This window comes from Rhinoraja longicauda, chromosome 11, assembly GCF_053455715.1.
Source record: "Rhinoraja longicauda isolate Sanriku21f chromosome 11, sRhiLon1.1, whole genome shotgun sequence".
Classification (NCBI taxonomy): domain Eukaryota; kingdom Metazoa; phylum Chordata; class Chondrichthyes; order Rajiformes; family Arhynchobatidae; genus Rhinoraja; species Rhinoraja longicauda.
This window is the reverse complement of record NC_135963.1, coordinates 28,163,537-28,178,524: the sequence shown is the minus strand read 5'-3', so window position 1 is coordinate 28,178,524 and position 14,988 is coordinate 28,163,537. Positions and strand designations below refer to the sequence as shown.

The window sequence follows — 14,988 nt, the reverse complement described above, 5'->3', positions numbered from 1 at the left end:
TTAGTAATTTCAAGTCAGATCTCTCAATTGAATTTGTTTGGTTAGTTTCTATTGTACAAATGATGTCACAACAAAGGTATCTTCTGTTTAAGGTTTTTCTGAATATAGAATATTCTGCAATGCAATATAGCACAGAAATGGTATTTAAAAGAAAGCCAACTGAATTACTTCCAAAGGGCTGCAGTTATAAGGTGCTGTCTGCTAAAATGAACAGGAAAAACTGCACATTCTCAAACAAATGACCAGGAAAAATTAGGATTTGAAGCAGGTTAGACAATATCAATGAGATCTAGCAATGGTTAAAAAAATATATTTTGAGCTAGTTTGAAAGGTGCGAAGATATTGTTTTGGTTTAGGAAGATAATGCCAGATCACAGTAACGCCACTATGGGATGATGAAGAAAATAGTTAAGTCAAATGAGAAAAGAGTGCAAAATAACACGTGGCAAGAAATATGGTACACTTCAGCCGTAATTCAAAATCTCAAGATTTATTAGTTTTATCTCAATGAATTATGACAGGAAGTGTCCAGTCTACTTTAATATTTGGATCTTGGCACTTCGCTATAAATAGGCTCAAGCAAATCAAAACATGCACTATTTTTTCGAATCCAATTTCTCTCCTTTTTGCTTCTACATGTGCACTGTCTGAGAAGCTATTTCTTCCCTTCTTTACTCTCAGGTGTACAAAAGAGTAATGCATTTTCAGATCTCAGCGAGAGAGTATCATAGAATTTAAGACTTTTTTTAACCTTGTTGAGGAATACACGAGGGGACAAAAAACTGCTTATCAGCAAAGGCAGGGTTTGTGGGCATTGGACTTAATACAGGTAGTGGAGCTCAGGATGAAGTGAAATTTCTGCATGTTTCAGTAATGCAATGCAGCAAGATAGTAGAAATGTAATTCTCAGGTATAACCAGGATATGGGAAAGGTCTACCTTAGTAATAACCATATTTGCACACACAGAAAGAAAAAGGTTTAACAAATTTGATGGAATGAATATTGGATATGAAATTTTGCCAGAGCCCAGTACGAATGGTCAAATGAAATTCGGATTATACATCGATGACTTCACTGGAACAGAGCATGTAGCATTTTAAATTGAGAAATAACTAGCTGCAAATTTTCTGGTATCAATTGTGTTGTCCTACATTGTGACTCCAATTTTATATTTCCATAATAACTTCAAAAGCATTATAATTTCACCTTCTTGAAGTAGTATGATGGCACATGCATATATGCATCACTGATCACATGGTGAGTAATCTGGATTTAAACTGCAGATCCAAATGCAAGGGACTGGAACTGTTAAAGCCGGAGAGAAACTTTTATTAAAGCAACAGTAGAAGAGAATATGAAAGAAGTGGCATCTGAAAGAAACAAGAAGGAAATTGTCTCTTGACCTCTAACCTGACATTCACCCCTTCATTGCACTATGTTGTCTATGATCCCAATTCTTCCCCTTAATTGCATCGTCTCCCAGAGAGGGCTCACATTCTCTCTGTATATACCAGTCATACTGTCACTTCACACTCACTTATTCCACCCTGTCAGCAAGCAACATATTTCCTTCAATTCCCTCTCTTCACTGCCCATCCTGTATCTCCCAGTCCACTTGTTTGGATAGTTTCTATTGCCTCCTTGCTTTCTAATTACAACATTTAGCCTCCACTCATTTTTCCCTCATGTGCTCACGCTGCTCTCCCTTACAGCTTCAATCATAACCAACCATTTGCTCCTTTTCTTCAAATTATCAATCAGCACATTTCCTCTGGGCTTCACTGCTTTCCTTTCTCCCTCAACCGTATTCATTCACTTTGTTCTGATGCATTCCTTTCATCTGAATCGGCAATCAATTCTAACCATAATGCAAATCTTTAAACCTGAAATGAACATTTGAAACAAATCTTCGTAGCGTTGTGTAATTAAGATTAGCACAGTGCTTCTTAAACTGTTTTAGTGTCATTCACCCTTGAGTCTTTATCACAAAATTTCATTCACCCTCGACTAGGTTTTCTTATGTTTTTTGGTAATTTTCGTCTGATTCTCCCTTGTGTATAATTTTATATATATTAAGTTATTCACCCTTCATTCACCCCTCTAGTTTCTTTCACCACAAAATAATTTCATTCACCTTTGGGTGAACCATTCACCAGTTTAAGAAGCACTGGATTAGCATATTGTGCCAACATTGGAAATTGAGATGCAGGACAAAAGATGGAAGAAACTGACCAGAAACTTTTGCACAATGTTTGCATCAAAACATGGGGGAATAAAGCAAGCAGAAAATCTTGGACTTACTGTTCAGCTCACAAGAACAAGATTTTAATCCCAAGTTGCCTCTTTCATCTGACACGCAAAGCACAGAGGCCTCAGAAAAGTAGTCGCATCCAATGATATTGTGGCGTCAGGGTCGACAATGACCACACCGACATTCGCAGTAGGGTGAACTCGCGTTACATGGTTTATTTATAGTGACAAGAAAGTTCACATCCAAGAGGAATCAGAAAGGGGAGGAGTTGTACAGTTTGATAGCCACAGGGAAAAAGGATCTCCTGTGGCATTCTGTGCTGCATCTTTGTGGAACCAGTCTATCGTTGAAGGTGCTCCTCATGGAGGGGGGGGGGGAAGCTGTATTGTCCAAGATATTCCGCAGTTTAACGTGCATTCTCCCCTCCGACCATCTCCAGTGAATCCAACTTCACCCCCAGAACGAAGACAGCCTTCCTGATGAGCTTGTTAATTCTGTTGGCGTCCGCAACCTTTGCCCTGCTACTCCAGCACATGACAGCGAAGAAGCTGGCACTGGCCACCACCAATTGGTAGAACATCTGCAGCATCTTACTGCAGACGTTGAAAGAGCCGAGCCTCCTCAGAAATTACAGACGGCTCTATCCCTTCTTATACAGGGCCTCAGCGTTCCTGGGCCAGTCCAGTTTACTGTCCAGGTAAACTCCAAGGTACTGTACTCCTTGGTAAACTGCACATCAACACCCTTGATGGAGACAGGGGACAGGGGTGTTCCTCTCCTCCTAAAGTCCACCACTAACTCCTTTGTCTTGTTGTTGAGCTGCAGGTGATTCAGCCCACACCACTTAACAAAGTCGTTGACTACACCTCTGTATTCAGCTTCCCTCCCCTCACTGATGCAGCCCACAATTGCAGAGTCATCCGAAAACTTCTGCAGGTGGCAGAAGTCTGAGTTGCATCTGAAGTCCAAGGTGTAAATGGTGAACAGGAAGAGAGGAACGTCCCCTGTGTTGCTCGCTACCATGTGCGAGACACAGTTCTGTAGCCTGACATACTGTGGTCGGCCAGTCAGGTGGTTGGTGATCCAGGACACCAATGGAGCATCCACCCGCATCTTCGTCAGTTTGCTCCCTAGCAGTGCAGGCTGGAGCGGGTTAAAAGCACTTAAGTAAAAAAAAACATGACTCTCAGTGGTTCCCAGCTTATCCAGGTGAGCATAAGAACAATGGAGCACTTGGATGATGACATCCTCAACCCCCACCTTTGTTTGGTAAGCAAACTGCAGGGGTCCAGGTAGGGTTTAACCAAGGGTCGCAGGTGAGTGAGCACCAGCCTCTCCAGGGACTTAATGATGTGTGAGGTTAGTGCCATCGGTCTGTAGTCATTGGTACCTCTTTGGTACAGGAACCAGGCAGGATGTTTTCCACATCACAGAATCCCTCTCCAGGCTCAGTCTCAGGTTGAAGATATGTTGGAGTACTCCACACAACTGGCTGACACATGCCTTGTGTACCCGAGGGTTCACACCATCGGGGCCCGTGGCTTTGCCTGGGCGGAGCATGTTCAACTCTTTACTCACCTGCTCAAGGTGAGCACAAGGTGAGGTCATACAGCACAAAACAATGGAATAACTCAGCAGATCAGGCATCATCTTTGAAGAACATGGATCGGTGACTTTTTGGGGCGGAACCCCTCTTCAGACTGAATAAGCCTTCTTCAAACTTTCACCTTAAAACTAAGTGCCAATGCTGCTGGTCTAGACCCTGGTCAACATCACTTTCTTCAGGTCGCTGCCACTGACAGGAGACGCTCGGTCACCATGGGGCTCTCTACCCTCTCACCTGCTGCCGCTTCTTCCTGTTGGCCATCACTTTGTCCACTCCGCCATTCTATATCTATGAAGCAGATGGGGAGCCATCGCCATCCTCCCTTTGCTAAATTTGTGTTACTCACTTTTTTTAAACCCTCGGATAGTGGCCAAGACCGCCTGCCCCACCTGTCTGGGACCTAACCTCATGGCTGCAATTCATCTAAATCCCTCAGAGTTGTGAGCCTGGGCTTGGCTGAACTCGCCTAATTCTCCATTCGGTCACAATTTTAAATTTCCCTTCAAAGTATAGGAAAGAAAAAGGTTTCAGGAAGAATCAGTGGTTTCTCCATTTAGCTCGCTCTGAAATGATTCTATAAACGTGGTTGCAATAACACAGGTCATTTAGGAAACGGGACCATCCAATTGTGAATTGTTTACATTAATTGTGAGTTTTACGTACACAAGTCAAGGAGTGCCCGTACACAGAAGAAATGTGATTTTAATTAATCAAATTTAATACACAATAGCTTACATCAGAGATCATTGAAAATGTGGACATGGAGTTTGCAATAGAAATAAAAAATAAGAACAGCTTATGATTTATAACGCATGAATTCTACCTGTGTGCCTCAACCCAATTACCGTCTGACAATAGACAATAGACAATAGGTGCAGGAGTAGGCCATTCGGCTCTTCAAGACAGCACCACCATTCAATGTGATCATGGTTGATCATTCTCAATCAGTACCCCGTTCCTGCCTTCTCCCCATACCCCCTGACTCCGCTATCCTTAAGAGCTCTATCTAGCTCTTTTGAAAGCATCCAGAGAATTGGCCTCCACTGCCTTCTGAGGCAAAGAATTCCACAGATTTACAACTCTCTGACTGAAAAAGTTTTTCTTCATCTCCGTTCTAAATGGCCTTCCCCTTATTCTTAAACTGTGGCCCCTGGTTCTGGACTCCCCCAACATTGGGAACATGTTTCCTGCCTCTAACGTGTCCAATCCCTTAATAATCATATGTTTCAATAATATTCCCTCTCATCTCTCTAAATTCCAGTGTATATAAGCCTAGTCGCTCCAGTCTTTCAACATACGACAGTCCTGCCATTGCGGGAATTAACCTAGTGAACCTACGCTGCACGCCCTCAATAGCAAGAATGTCCTTCCTCAAATTTGGAGACCAAAACTGCACGCAGTACACCATGTGCGGTCTCACTAGGGCCCTGTACAACTGCAGAAGGACCTCTTTGCTCCTGTACTCAACTCTTCTTGTTATGAAGGCCAACATTCCATTGGCTTTCTTCACTGCCTGCTGTACCTGCATGCTTCCTTTCAGTGACTGATGCACAAGGACACCCAGATCTCGTTGTACGTCCCCTTTTCCTAACTTGACACCATTCAGATAATAATCTACCTTCCTATTCTTACCACCAGAGTGGATAACCTCACATTTATCCACATTAAACTGCATCTGCCATGCATCTGCCCACTCACACAACCTGTCCAAGTCACCCTGCAACCTCATAGCATCTTCCCCACAGTTCACATTGCCACCCAGCTTTGTGTCATCTGCAAATTTGCTAATGTTACTTTTAATCCGTTCATCCAAGTCATTAATGTATATTGTAAATAGCTGCGGTCCCAGCACCGAGCCTTGCGGTATCCCACTAGTCACTGCCTGCCATTCTGAAAGGGACCCATTTATCCCCACTCTTTGCTTTCTGTCTTCCAACCAATTTTCTATCCATGTTAGTACCCTATCCCCAATACCATCAGCTCTAATTTTGCCTACTAATCTCCTATGTGGGACCTTGTCGAAGGCTTTCTAAAAGTCAAAGTACACTACATCCACCGGCTCTCCCCTGTCCATTTTCTTAGTTACATCCTCAAAAAATTCGAGAAGATTAGTCAAGCACGATTTTCCCTTCATAAATCCATGCTGACTCGGAATGATCCTGTTACTGCTATCCAAATGCTCCGCAAATCTGCTATCCAAATGCTTCTGCATCTATGCTTTTATACAGGACCATTATTCAGTTTCTGATATGTCACAGGATGCTAAAGTATGAGTAACCCAAGAGTAGCATGGAAATTGGACAAATTGTGTCTCCACTAAGTTTTGAAAACATATTCGTGTAAGCTTAATTACTTTGAAATATAGAAAATGATATGCAAAATTCAAATATTAAAATTTATGATACTAAACTGCAAATGAAAAAGTCCTTTATATACCAAAATAGAAGCAGTAACTGAATTACACAGTGGCCCACCAACACATCAGAAAGGGCAGACATGTTTAATAGTCCAGATGAAGCCTTTCATCAGAAATAATTCATTTTGAACATTCTTTTCTACTTCCTGATTGATACTTATTTCCACCATTTACATTTCCAATATTTAGAACTGCTCCTTTCTTTATAAAATGATTGAACAGTTTGTGTTGTACCTTTTCAAACTTCATTTTGTGATTGAAGGTCAATGGAAAGACAGAAGGGAGAAATTTGGTTTTCTGGAACTTTCCCAACATGCATACACTGACGTAGACATCATCCTTTTCCGGTAGATATACCCCAGGACATGAAACCTAAAATATATCATTTCAAATAACAAGAATTACAATAGTGAAAAATAGAATAATACAATCTAAGAACAACAACATTAATTGAGAAGACTAATTTTTAATAATAAAGCAATTTTGGCCCTTTCAATTATTAAAGCTCCTTCATCATCTATGCACAATTCGACAATTGATGCTTTATTTGCCACCAGTTCCATCCCTTCCACATTTCATAGCAATTTTGTCTTTACATTCATGCCTTAAAGCAATCAGTATTCATGATTAATGGTTATATTATAAATCCAAACTTGCCAAATGTAAATTTCCGCTTTAAAAAAAACAAAAGTTCAAACTATTAAATATTATACACAGAATGCCTGTAAAACTGTAGAAAGCAGTTCAGAACTTTTTTTAACTGGATTTTCAGTCAAAATAAAAAGAATTGGTTACCATAATTGAAAATCCCGGCTACAAAGTTAAATCTGTCATCGAACTGTGTTTAAATCAAAAAAGCATGGCTAAATAATCTTAATTGTTTCAATGAGACCAGATGCATATTCTTATAAGCATAGGTACTACTGACGTGGCCACCACAGTTGTTAACCTATGATCTCCCTCAGCCTATACTTATCTGAGACTGATTCGAGGGCTCAATGAGCTAAACCCATACATCAGGAAAATAGTTATTTATGTGAGCTGGTCTCGGACGGCATATCTGGAACACCGTGGCAACTTCAGATTATTAAAATTGATTGACAAGTTAATAAAAATTTAAAAAAATTAAGAAGAATGAAGAAAACTAAGTAAGGAAGAGAAATAAGGGAGAGAAAAGCTAGAACAAAAACCCACACTTAGCTTTTCCCTTTTATTTTGCAAGGCCAAATTTAAATCATTCAAATGAATAGGGTCACTGCCTCTACACCAAATCTGCCAGATGTATGAAGAGAGAGGCCAATAGCCCAGTGTACCAATTGGAAATCCTAGCACAAATGATGTGATGGCAATAAATGTCACAGAATGAGATGCCTATCATTGCAGACTGTAATGTAGGGTCTGACAAAGGGCTTCACCCTCAAATATTAACTCTGTTTCTCTTCCCACACATGTGCTTTAATTTTCTAAATCATTTCAGCATTTTCAGTTTTTATTTTAGAGATATTTGTAGACACCCAATCTGTGTTTCGATTTTCCAGTGTAAATGGGAAGACATCATGAATACCAAATGTAAGAAACTAAATTTGAAGCAAAAATGAATTACTGCTTCACCTGGAAAGAATAAAAGTACCGAGACATTGGGAAGGTACGCAATAAAAAGGACAAATGTTGCATCACAGAAAGACAGAATGGTTAGAGGATAGAAGTCTGGCCTGAGTGAATACTGGTTCTATACACGACTATGATTTACAAAGCCGTTCATCTGTGTCAACAAAAATGGATGTACAACCTTTCAGCCCATTATCTAATTCATTAAAATATAGCGACATTAGTCATATCCAGCCAGTCAAAGAAACTGCCTATAATCCTATTATTTTTCTTGCTACTCAGCCCAATTTCTTAAACGGGTCAAAGATTTGTCTTCAATTCAATGATTTTAAAATGTACTGATGCGTGGGACATAATCAACTGACCTCTGGAAGTCCATATAAATAGCACCCATTGACAATCCATTCGAGAACAAAATTCACATCAGTTTTGTTAAGCACAACTAGTCTTACAAATCTGACTCTAATATTAAAAAATTCAAGGTGTTCTAACACCGTAACCTCCACTAATTTGCTAGCAACAGATCTGAAACCCTCTTAAAATACACTGTAATGTGGAGTTTTCCCATCTAAAGGAACAATTAGTAAATCAACAGATTTTGAAAAATTATAACTAGGTTATTTGCAATGTTCTCACCTACTTTCTGGGAAACCATCTGGTCTTGGGGTTTTGTCATTTTCAAATCTGCCACTTTCTCTTGACCATTCTTTCCATCTGGTATAATTTTTAAAAGTTGTATTTACATTGGTATATCTTCAATATTTATTTTCAATATCCCTTTTATTAAGTCTTGCATCTATTTTGTCATGTTTTGTTCTTTGTATCTCTCCAAGGGACGAAACCTGAGTTAGCACTTCCATATATATGTTTTTAGCAAAAATAACTCTTGCTTAGGAATGCAAATCTGTTTCATAATCAATTCATTTTTGAACGTTTCCCTCTGATCTTCAGTCAATTTACCTATTAACAAGTTTGGCAAATCAGCCTGGCCAAACTGCTTATCTCCTTAAAGCTTATCTAAATTTAAAATCTTCTATAGTCATCCCAGAACCTGCTCTTTGAAAACCTAATAACTTTACTTTGGATTAAAGACATCATTAGTAAATTTGGAAATGACACTAAAATAGGTGTCATCATAGACAGTGAATGAGACTATCGAGCATCATAGCGGGATCATGATCAGGTGGGCAAGCGGACTGAGCAATGTAAGCGTGAGGTGTTGCTATATATCTTATTGTTACTAGGGTTGTATTCTCAGCTAATGGTGCTGCTCTTAATAATTCAAATCAAATACTGAGATACTAAGGAGTTCCACAGCATATAATTTTACATTAGTCCTAAATTTAGGTTGTCACCATTAAAATGTTTGTGTCATAGTCATGCTTCTCCATTCCAGTGTTAGTCAAACACTCTGTCCAAAACACTCAACTGTTGAGCTTTGTATCCCACCATTACTGGGCCTTAACTGAAAGGTTAGAATACAATGAATACAAGTTTGTTTCCGACAGAAATTTGGAATGGATTATTCACTGAAAGTGAACATGGGTTGTAAAATGGTTAGCCATTGACACGAAGAGAGATGGAGAAAATGGTGGAAAATATGAAGCTATACATTTGGTAGGAGAAATAGAAAAACAGATACTTGTTAAACAGTGATAAACTAGCAGATATTCGTGTGCTGGTTTATGAGAAGCAGGAAGCAAACATGCAGGTACACCATGTATATAATAGCAAATAGTCTTTACTTAGGAGACTGCTGGGTAAAATTAAGTCTTGTTGAGAATGTGCATGGTTTTGCCAAGACATTTGAAATACCATGCGCAATTTCAGTCTCTTCACCGAAAACCAGATGTGCTTCCTTGAAATCAATGCATTCTACTTTGTGCATTGCACACTTCCTTGAATACTAAATGGGCTCTCCTACAAAGAGAATCCAAAGCTGATAGGCCATGAGCAGCGATGTCTAAGTGTATTCTTCAAGGAGAAAATTAGTGAGACTGTTCTGCACTCTCAAGAGTTTAGAAGAATAAGCAGTGAACTTATTGAGACATGCACAATCCTCAAAGGATGATGAAAGGCCAGTTGGTCTGGAATTGGTTGCAGTGACAGGTGGACACTTTGGATTCCACAGCAGGGAATGAGATACGGTTGTATCATTTTGCAAATGCAGAACTTTCCAGTTCAACAATGCAATCAAACGTTTTAACAGCTTTAGATCATGCCAGGGTAGTCTCAAAACCCATCAATTCTTAGTGTAATAAACTATCAGATGTCAAAAAAGCATCAAAAAGGGATCTCACCAGCACTCCTTAAATGCTATTTGAGCAAATAATCACGAGGAAGCTAATTCATAATGCAGATATTTACATAAATTATCTAAAATTTAAAAAATACAGTCATCTTCCTTTCATTCAAGCACTCTGCACTAAAATACACTCCAGTGTGCTACCATTCACTGTGAAGATTCTACCCTGGTTTAACTTCCCAAAATGTAACACCTCACACTTGCATTCTTCTGCCCACTTACCCAGCTGATCAATATCCTGACATTCTTGATAGCCTTCTTTGCAGTCTGTGATGCCATCTATTTCAGCGTTATTTGCAAATTTAGCCATGCATAGTTGTGGGCAGTGTAGTATCACAGCCAGTGGAGTTGCTGCCTCACAGCACCAGAGACCCGATCTAGGGTAATTCTCCCTGTGACCAGGTGGCTTTCCTCCTGGTAACCTGGTTTCCTCCCACATCCCAAAGACGTGTGGGTTTGTAGGTTGGAGAAACAAGGAATTGCAAATGCTATTTTATAAAAAAAGTGCTGGAATAACTCAATGAGTCAGGCAGTATCTCCAGAGAACGTGGGTAGGTGATATTTTGGGGCAGGATCTTTCCTCAGACTGATTGCGGTAGTAGGGAGTGGGGGGGGGGGGGGTTCAATGGGGGCTTGACAATTGAAAGGTAGATGCAGGAGAGATGAGTTTTTGATAGGTAGATGGTTGGACAAAGGCAGATGGTTGGACAAAGGCAGATAAACAGACAAGATAAGGATAGAAGCACGAGTTCTTAAGCCAGAAGGAATTTAGGTGGAAGTGGAGGGGGAAAGGAAAAGGAAAAGGGGAAAACTTCTACAGGTGAATAGTAGAGAAGAATGTGTATTTGTGTGTATATATACACATTTTGAATGTTTTTTTCTCTCTCGTTTATTATATTGTTTACAGTGTACTATGTTTACATATTTTGTTTAGCTGCCGCAAGTAAGAATTTCGTTTTTCTATCAGGGACATATGACAATAAAACACTCTTGAAATGGATGCACATCCAGTTGGGGAACAGGGAAGGGTGGGTGGGTGCGGGTGGGGGGAAGGGGATGATTTGAGATGTAGCACCTGTCCCTATATCTCCACCCTCACATCCTTTCATGGACCACAAGAGTCCTTCCAAGTGAAAGAGAAGTTCATGTGCATCTTCTCTACCCCCATTTACTGTATCCAGAATCCAAGCCTCCTTGGGCAGCGTAGCTCTCTACTTGAAAGGCATCCTCAGCATCAACTGCTTCTCCAAACAAAATGGAGATTTCATTCACGAATTCAGTGGGAGGCGACAAAACGTTAGACCACCAGATGGTTCAAGTGGGGAGGCGAGATATGCTCATGTAGGAAGGAACTTCAGATGCTGGTTTAAACTCAGCAGGACAGGCAGCATCTCTGGAGAGAAGGAATGTGTGACATTTCGGCTCGAGACCCTTCTTCCGAGACGTCATCCATTCCTTCTCCTGTCTGCCCCGCTGAGTTACTCCAGCTTTGTGTGTCTGTCTTCCGAGATGTGCTCACATTGGGGCACAGCTGGCCAGGTTTCTGAAAACGTGTCTCCCCAGCTGCCGACAATCCCCGCCCCCAGCGCCTCACCATTGGTTGAACACCTGACAATGACGACAAACGACGACATTTTCTCCACACGCTATTGGTCCGCGGCACGTCTATCAAACGGCCGACCACCCCGCAGCTATGCATCGCTGCCCCCCCCCCCCTCCCCCCACCGCGCAATTAAAGATCTCGCCGTCCGCCCGCACTCACCGCCTGGATTTTCAGATGCACCATTAATTTTAGAACTTTATTCGGCATTTCTCCCCGCTAAGAAACTTATTCAACTTATCAAGTTACAGTTTCCGGACGCAGAGGCCCGAACCAACGATTCAAAACGATGGAAGCAAACGTCCGCCAATCGAACGCCAATGTTGCGCCGTTGTCATGGCGCCCGCCCGCGCGTGACGTCACTCGACGGAAGTGACGCTATCACCGTAACGACCGCTGCGAACGGCCGGAAGCGGCGAAGGCAGAAGCAAGAGTTACTCCGTCAGTGGAGCTTTATTCTCAAAGTGCTGGAGTAACTCAGCGGGTCAGGTAGCACCTCGGGAGAGAAGGAAGGCGTGACGTTTCGGGTCGAGACTCTTCCCCAGACAGAGGAAGTTTACATTTGATCCCCTTAGCCAAATCGTTGATACAGATGGTGAACTCAGAGACCCTTCTTCAGACAGAGTCAGGGGTGAGCGAGACTAGAGATATGGAGGAGTAAGGTGTGAAAACGGCAAATCAAAGCAGATGGTGCTAAGGAAATGTAGATTAGCTCATTGTTAGTTGAGGGGAAGGTGACAACGAGGCACACACAGTAAAATCAATCAGGAGGACAGAGAACTAGGGTGGGAGAGGGACGGAGCGAGCGGGGATGCAAAGGTTACTTGAAGTTAGAGAAATCAAATTCATACCGCTAGGGTGAAAGCTACCCCAGTGAAACATGAGGTGCTGTCCTACAATTTGCGTTGGGTCTTAAAGGTCAGTGTGGGAATGGGAGGGGGAGTTAAAATTGTTTCGCAACTGGGAGATCGCATAGGCTTCGGTGGACTGAGTGGAGGTGAAGCGGTGAAAAGGCACATTAATGATCCTAGAAAACAAAACACCCATAAATATTTATAACAAATGAGATATAACATCGCAACGGGAAAAGTTCAAACATAGTTTGCAGGTGAAATGAAACCAAAGAAAAAGTCAATACAATTGCCAAAACATGTAGTGAGAGAGGAGATGGGAGTGTTTCAGAATTAACCTAAGGCATAAAGAAGTCTAAGAATAATTGAACAAATACTTAACAACTTTCCAGTGGACAGGAGAACCAAGAATCCAGTGCAAATGAGAAAATTAAAGAAATTAATATTAATTAAAAATAAAAAGAGCTTGAAAACAAATAAATCTTAACGACCTAAAAATCTACATCCCAGAGTTTTTTTGAAAGGTGATCACAAGAGATTTTGGAATAATTCCTTCAGATTGGTGTGCATGAAGCAGGACACATTAAGAAAAGAAGGAAAAGAGAAAACATCAAACCACCAGCCTTGTGGTTGGGCCCCAACTGTTCATCTATATCAATGATTTGGCTGAGGGGACCAAATGTAATCTTTACAAGTTTGCCTTAAGTGGCAACGAAAGCCCAGAGGCTTTCAGAAGATATAGATAAACTGAGTGAATGGGCTCGCAACAAAAGCTTTTCACTGCCTCGATACACATGACAGCTGAATCTCATGGCAGAAAGCAAAGAACAAACGACACTTAGCCGAGCCAGACACTTTGTCCCGTTTATTCCAGAAGCCTCTTTTACCTACATTCTCACCAATCATAACCTGTGTGCCGATAAGGACAATTAGTGCGTCTGACCTTGGAGTTGTTATTGAGCTCTTGTGGCTGGACCTTCTCGTGAGACTGCTGGCACGCCGCCAGCAGTGACAGATTGTATGCAAAGCAAACATGAGCGTGAAGGCGACACAGAACTGTGGCTGAATATGCTTTTCTGAAACTTTTGTAGAAAAAAACAGAAATATTGAATGTTTTTTTCAATAGTGAGAAATTGAGAAGCATTCAAAGGGATTTTGATATTCTTGTACCCAAGTCATAGGAAGCTAAAGTGCAAATGCAAATAGTATGCTGGCCTCAAGGTACACCCCAGAAGATTTTAGTATAAAAGTAATGTTGTCAAGACAGCAATCACAACTCTACAGTTACAGTGAATTATATAGTTCTGATGAAGGGTCATTGACTAAAAAAATTAACTGTTTCTTTGTCTCCAGAATGTTGCTGATCTGCTGAGTATTACCAGCAACCTGCTTTTATTTCAGATTTCCTGCATCTGCAGTTTTTTATTTGCAATTATATAGAGCCAAATTTGGATTATTTGGCAAATTTTTGGTCTTTTATAACATGAAAAGCGATATGCTTACAACAGAGAGTGTAGCAAAGATTAATTTGACTGGTTCTTGGGAGAGACAAGTCCGTCTTATGATGAGTGATAGACAAGACCAGGCCTCAATTTTCTCGACTAGACCAATGAGAGGCGACCTCTTTGAACTGCACAAACTCTTTAGGCCAAATGAAGGGAGAATAGTTCCTCTGGCTAAGGAGCCTAGGACTAAGGGTGACAGTCTAGACCAAAGGAATAAAATGTCTTTACTCAGAATCTTTGACATTCTTTACCCAGGCAGCTATGGACATTAATCCATTGATTGCATTCAAATCAGAAATCATCAGAACAAAGTGTTGGATGTAAAAGACCAGCCATGACACAGTTGAATGGCAGAGCCAGTTCAAGTGATTAACCAGCCTACTCCTTATATTCCGAACCTGGGAGAAGTAGTTGATCCTGTCACCCTTTGTGGTGCAAGCTTTGATTTAGTGCATATACAGCTCGTATTATCAACAGTCTCATATCAGAGGGGATGTCCATTGTTTAAATGGAAGAATGACTGCCTTGCCCCAAATCAGTGTGGGGCTTTCTTTTACTAATCTTCCCTGCCGGACTACTCTCACACTGCCTCTCACGCTTAACCTGGTCACATCCCATATACCAATTCATTCCTCTGCTACCTCAAACTCCCTTGCCCACTTCTTCAATTTGTTGATCCAGAATGTTTCAGTAGTTTATTAATCCTATTTTCAACTTTGTACAAAATGTAGGTACCTCTGCCGACAGTCAGCTAAAGATAGACAACATTCAGGTCTAAGTGGCAAATAGCCACCACGCTATAAACAAGTGGGGAAAAAACCCTGCAGATCCTGCTAATCTGAAAA

General features: G+C 41.0%; 1 protein-coding gene across 4 annotated transcripts in view; it reads right to left on the bottom strand.

Moving 5' to 3' along the window:
- Positions 1 to 12,102, bottom strand: part of spata6 (spermatogenesis associated 6) — a 58,467-nt gene extending 46,365 nt beyond the window's left edge. For 2 of the 4 annotated variants that reach the window (XM_078408572.1, XM_078408569.1), the window contains exons 1-2: positions 10,410 to 10,583; positions 6,509 to 6,646 (exon numbers count right to left, since the gene is read on the bottom strand). In XM_078408572.1, the coding sequence (XP_078264698.1) occupies positions 6,509 to 6,646; positions 10,410 to 10,466 (195 nt within the window). In that variant the 5' untranslated portion in view covers positions 10,467 to 10,583. Of the gene's footprint in view, positions 1 to 6,508; positions 6,647 to 8,518; positions 8,597 to 10,409; positions 10,584 to 11,949 lie in introns of those variants that run through there. The other 2 variants (XM_078408571.1, XM_078408570.1) reach the window with 2 other exon arrangements.
- Between the last annotated feature and the right edge of the window lie 2,886 nt (positions 12,103 to 14,988).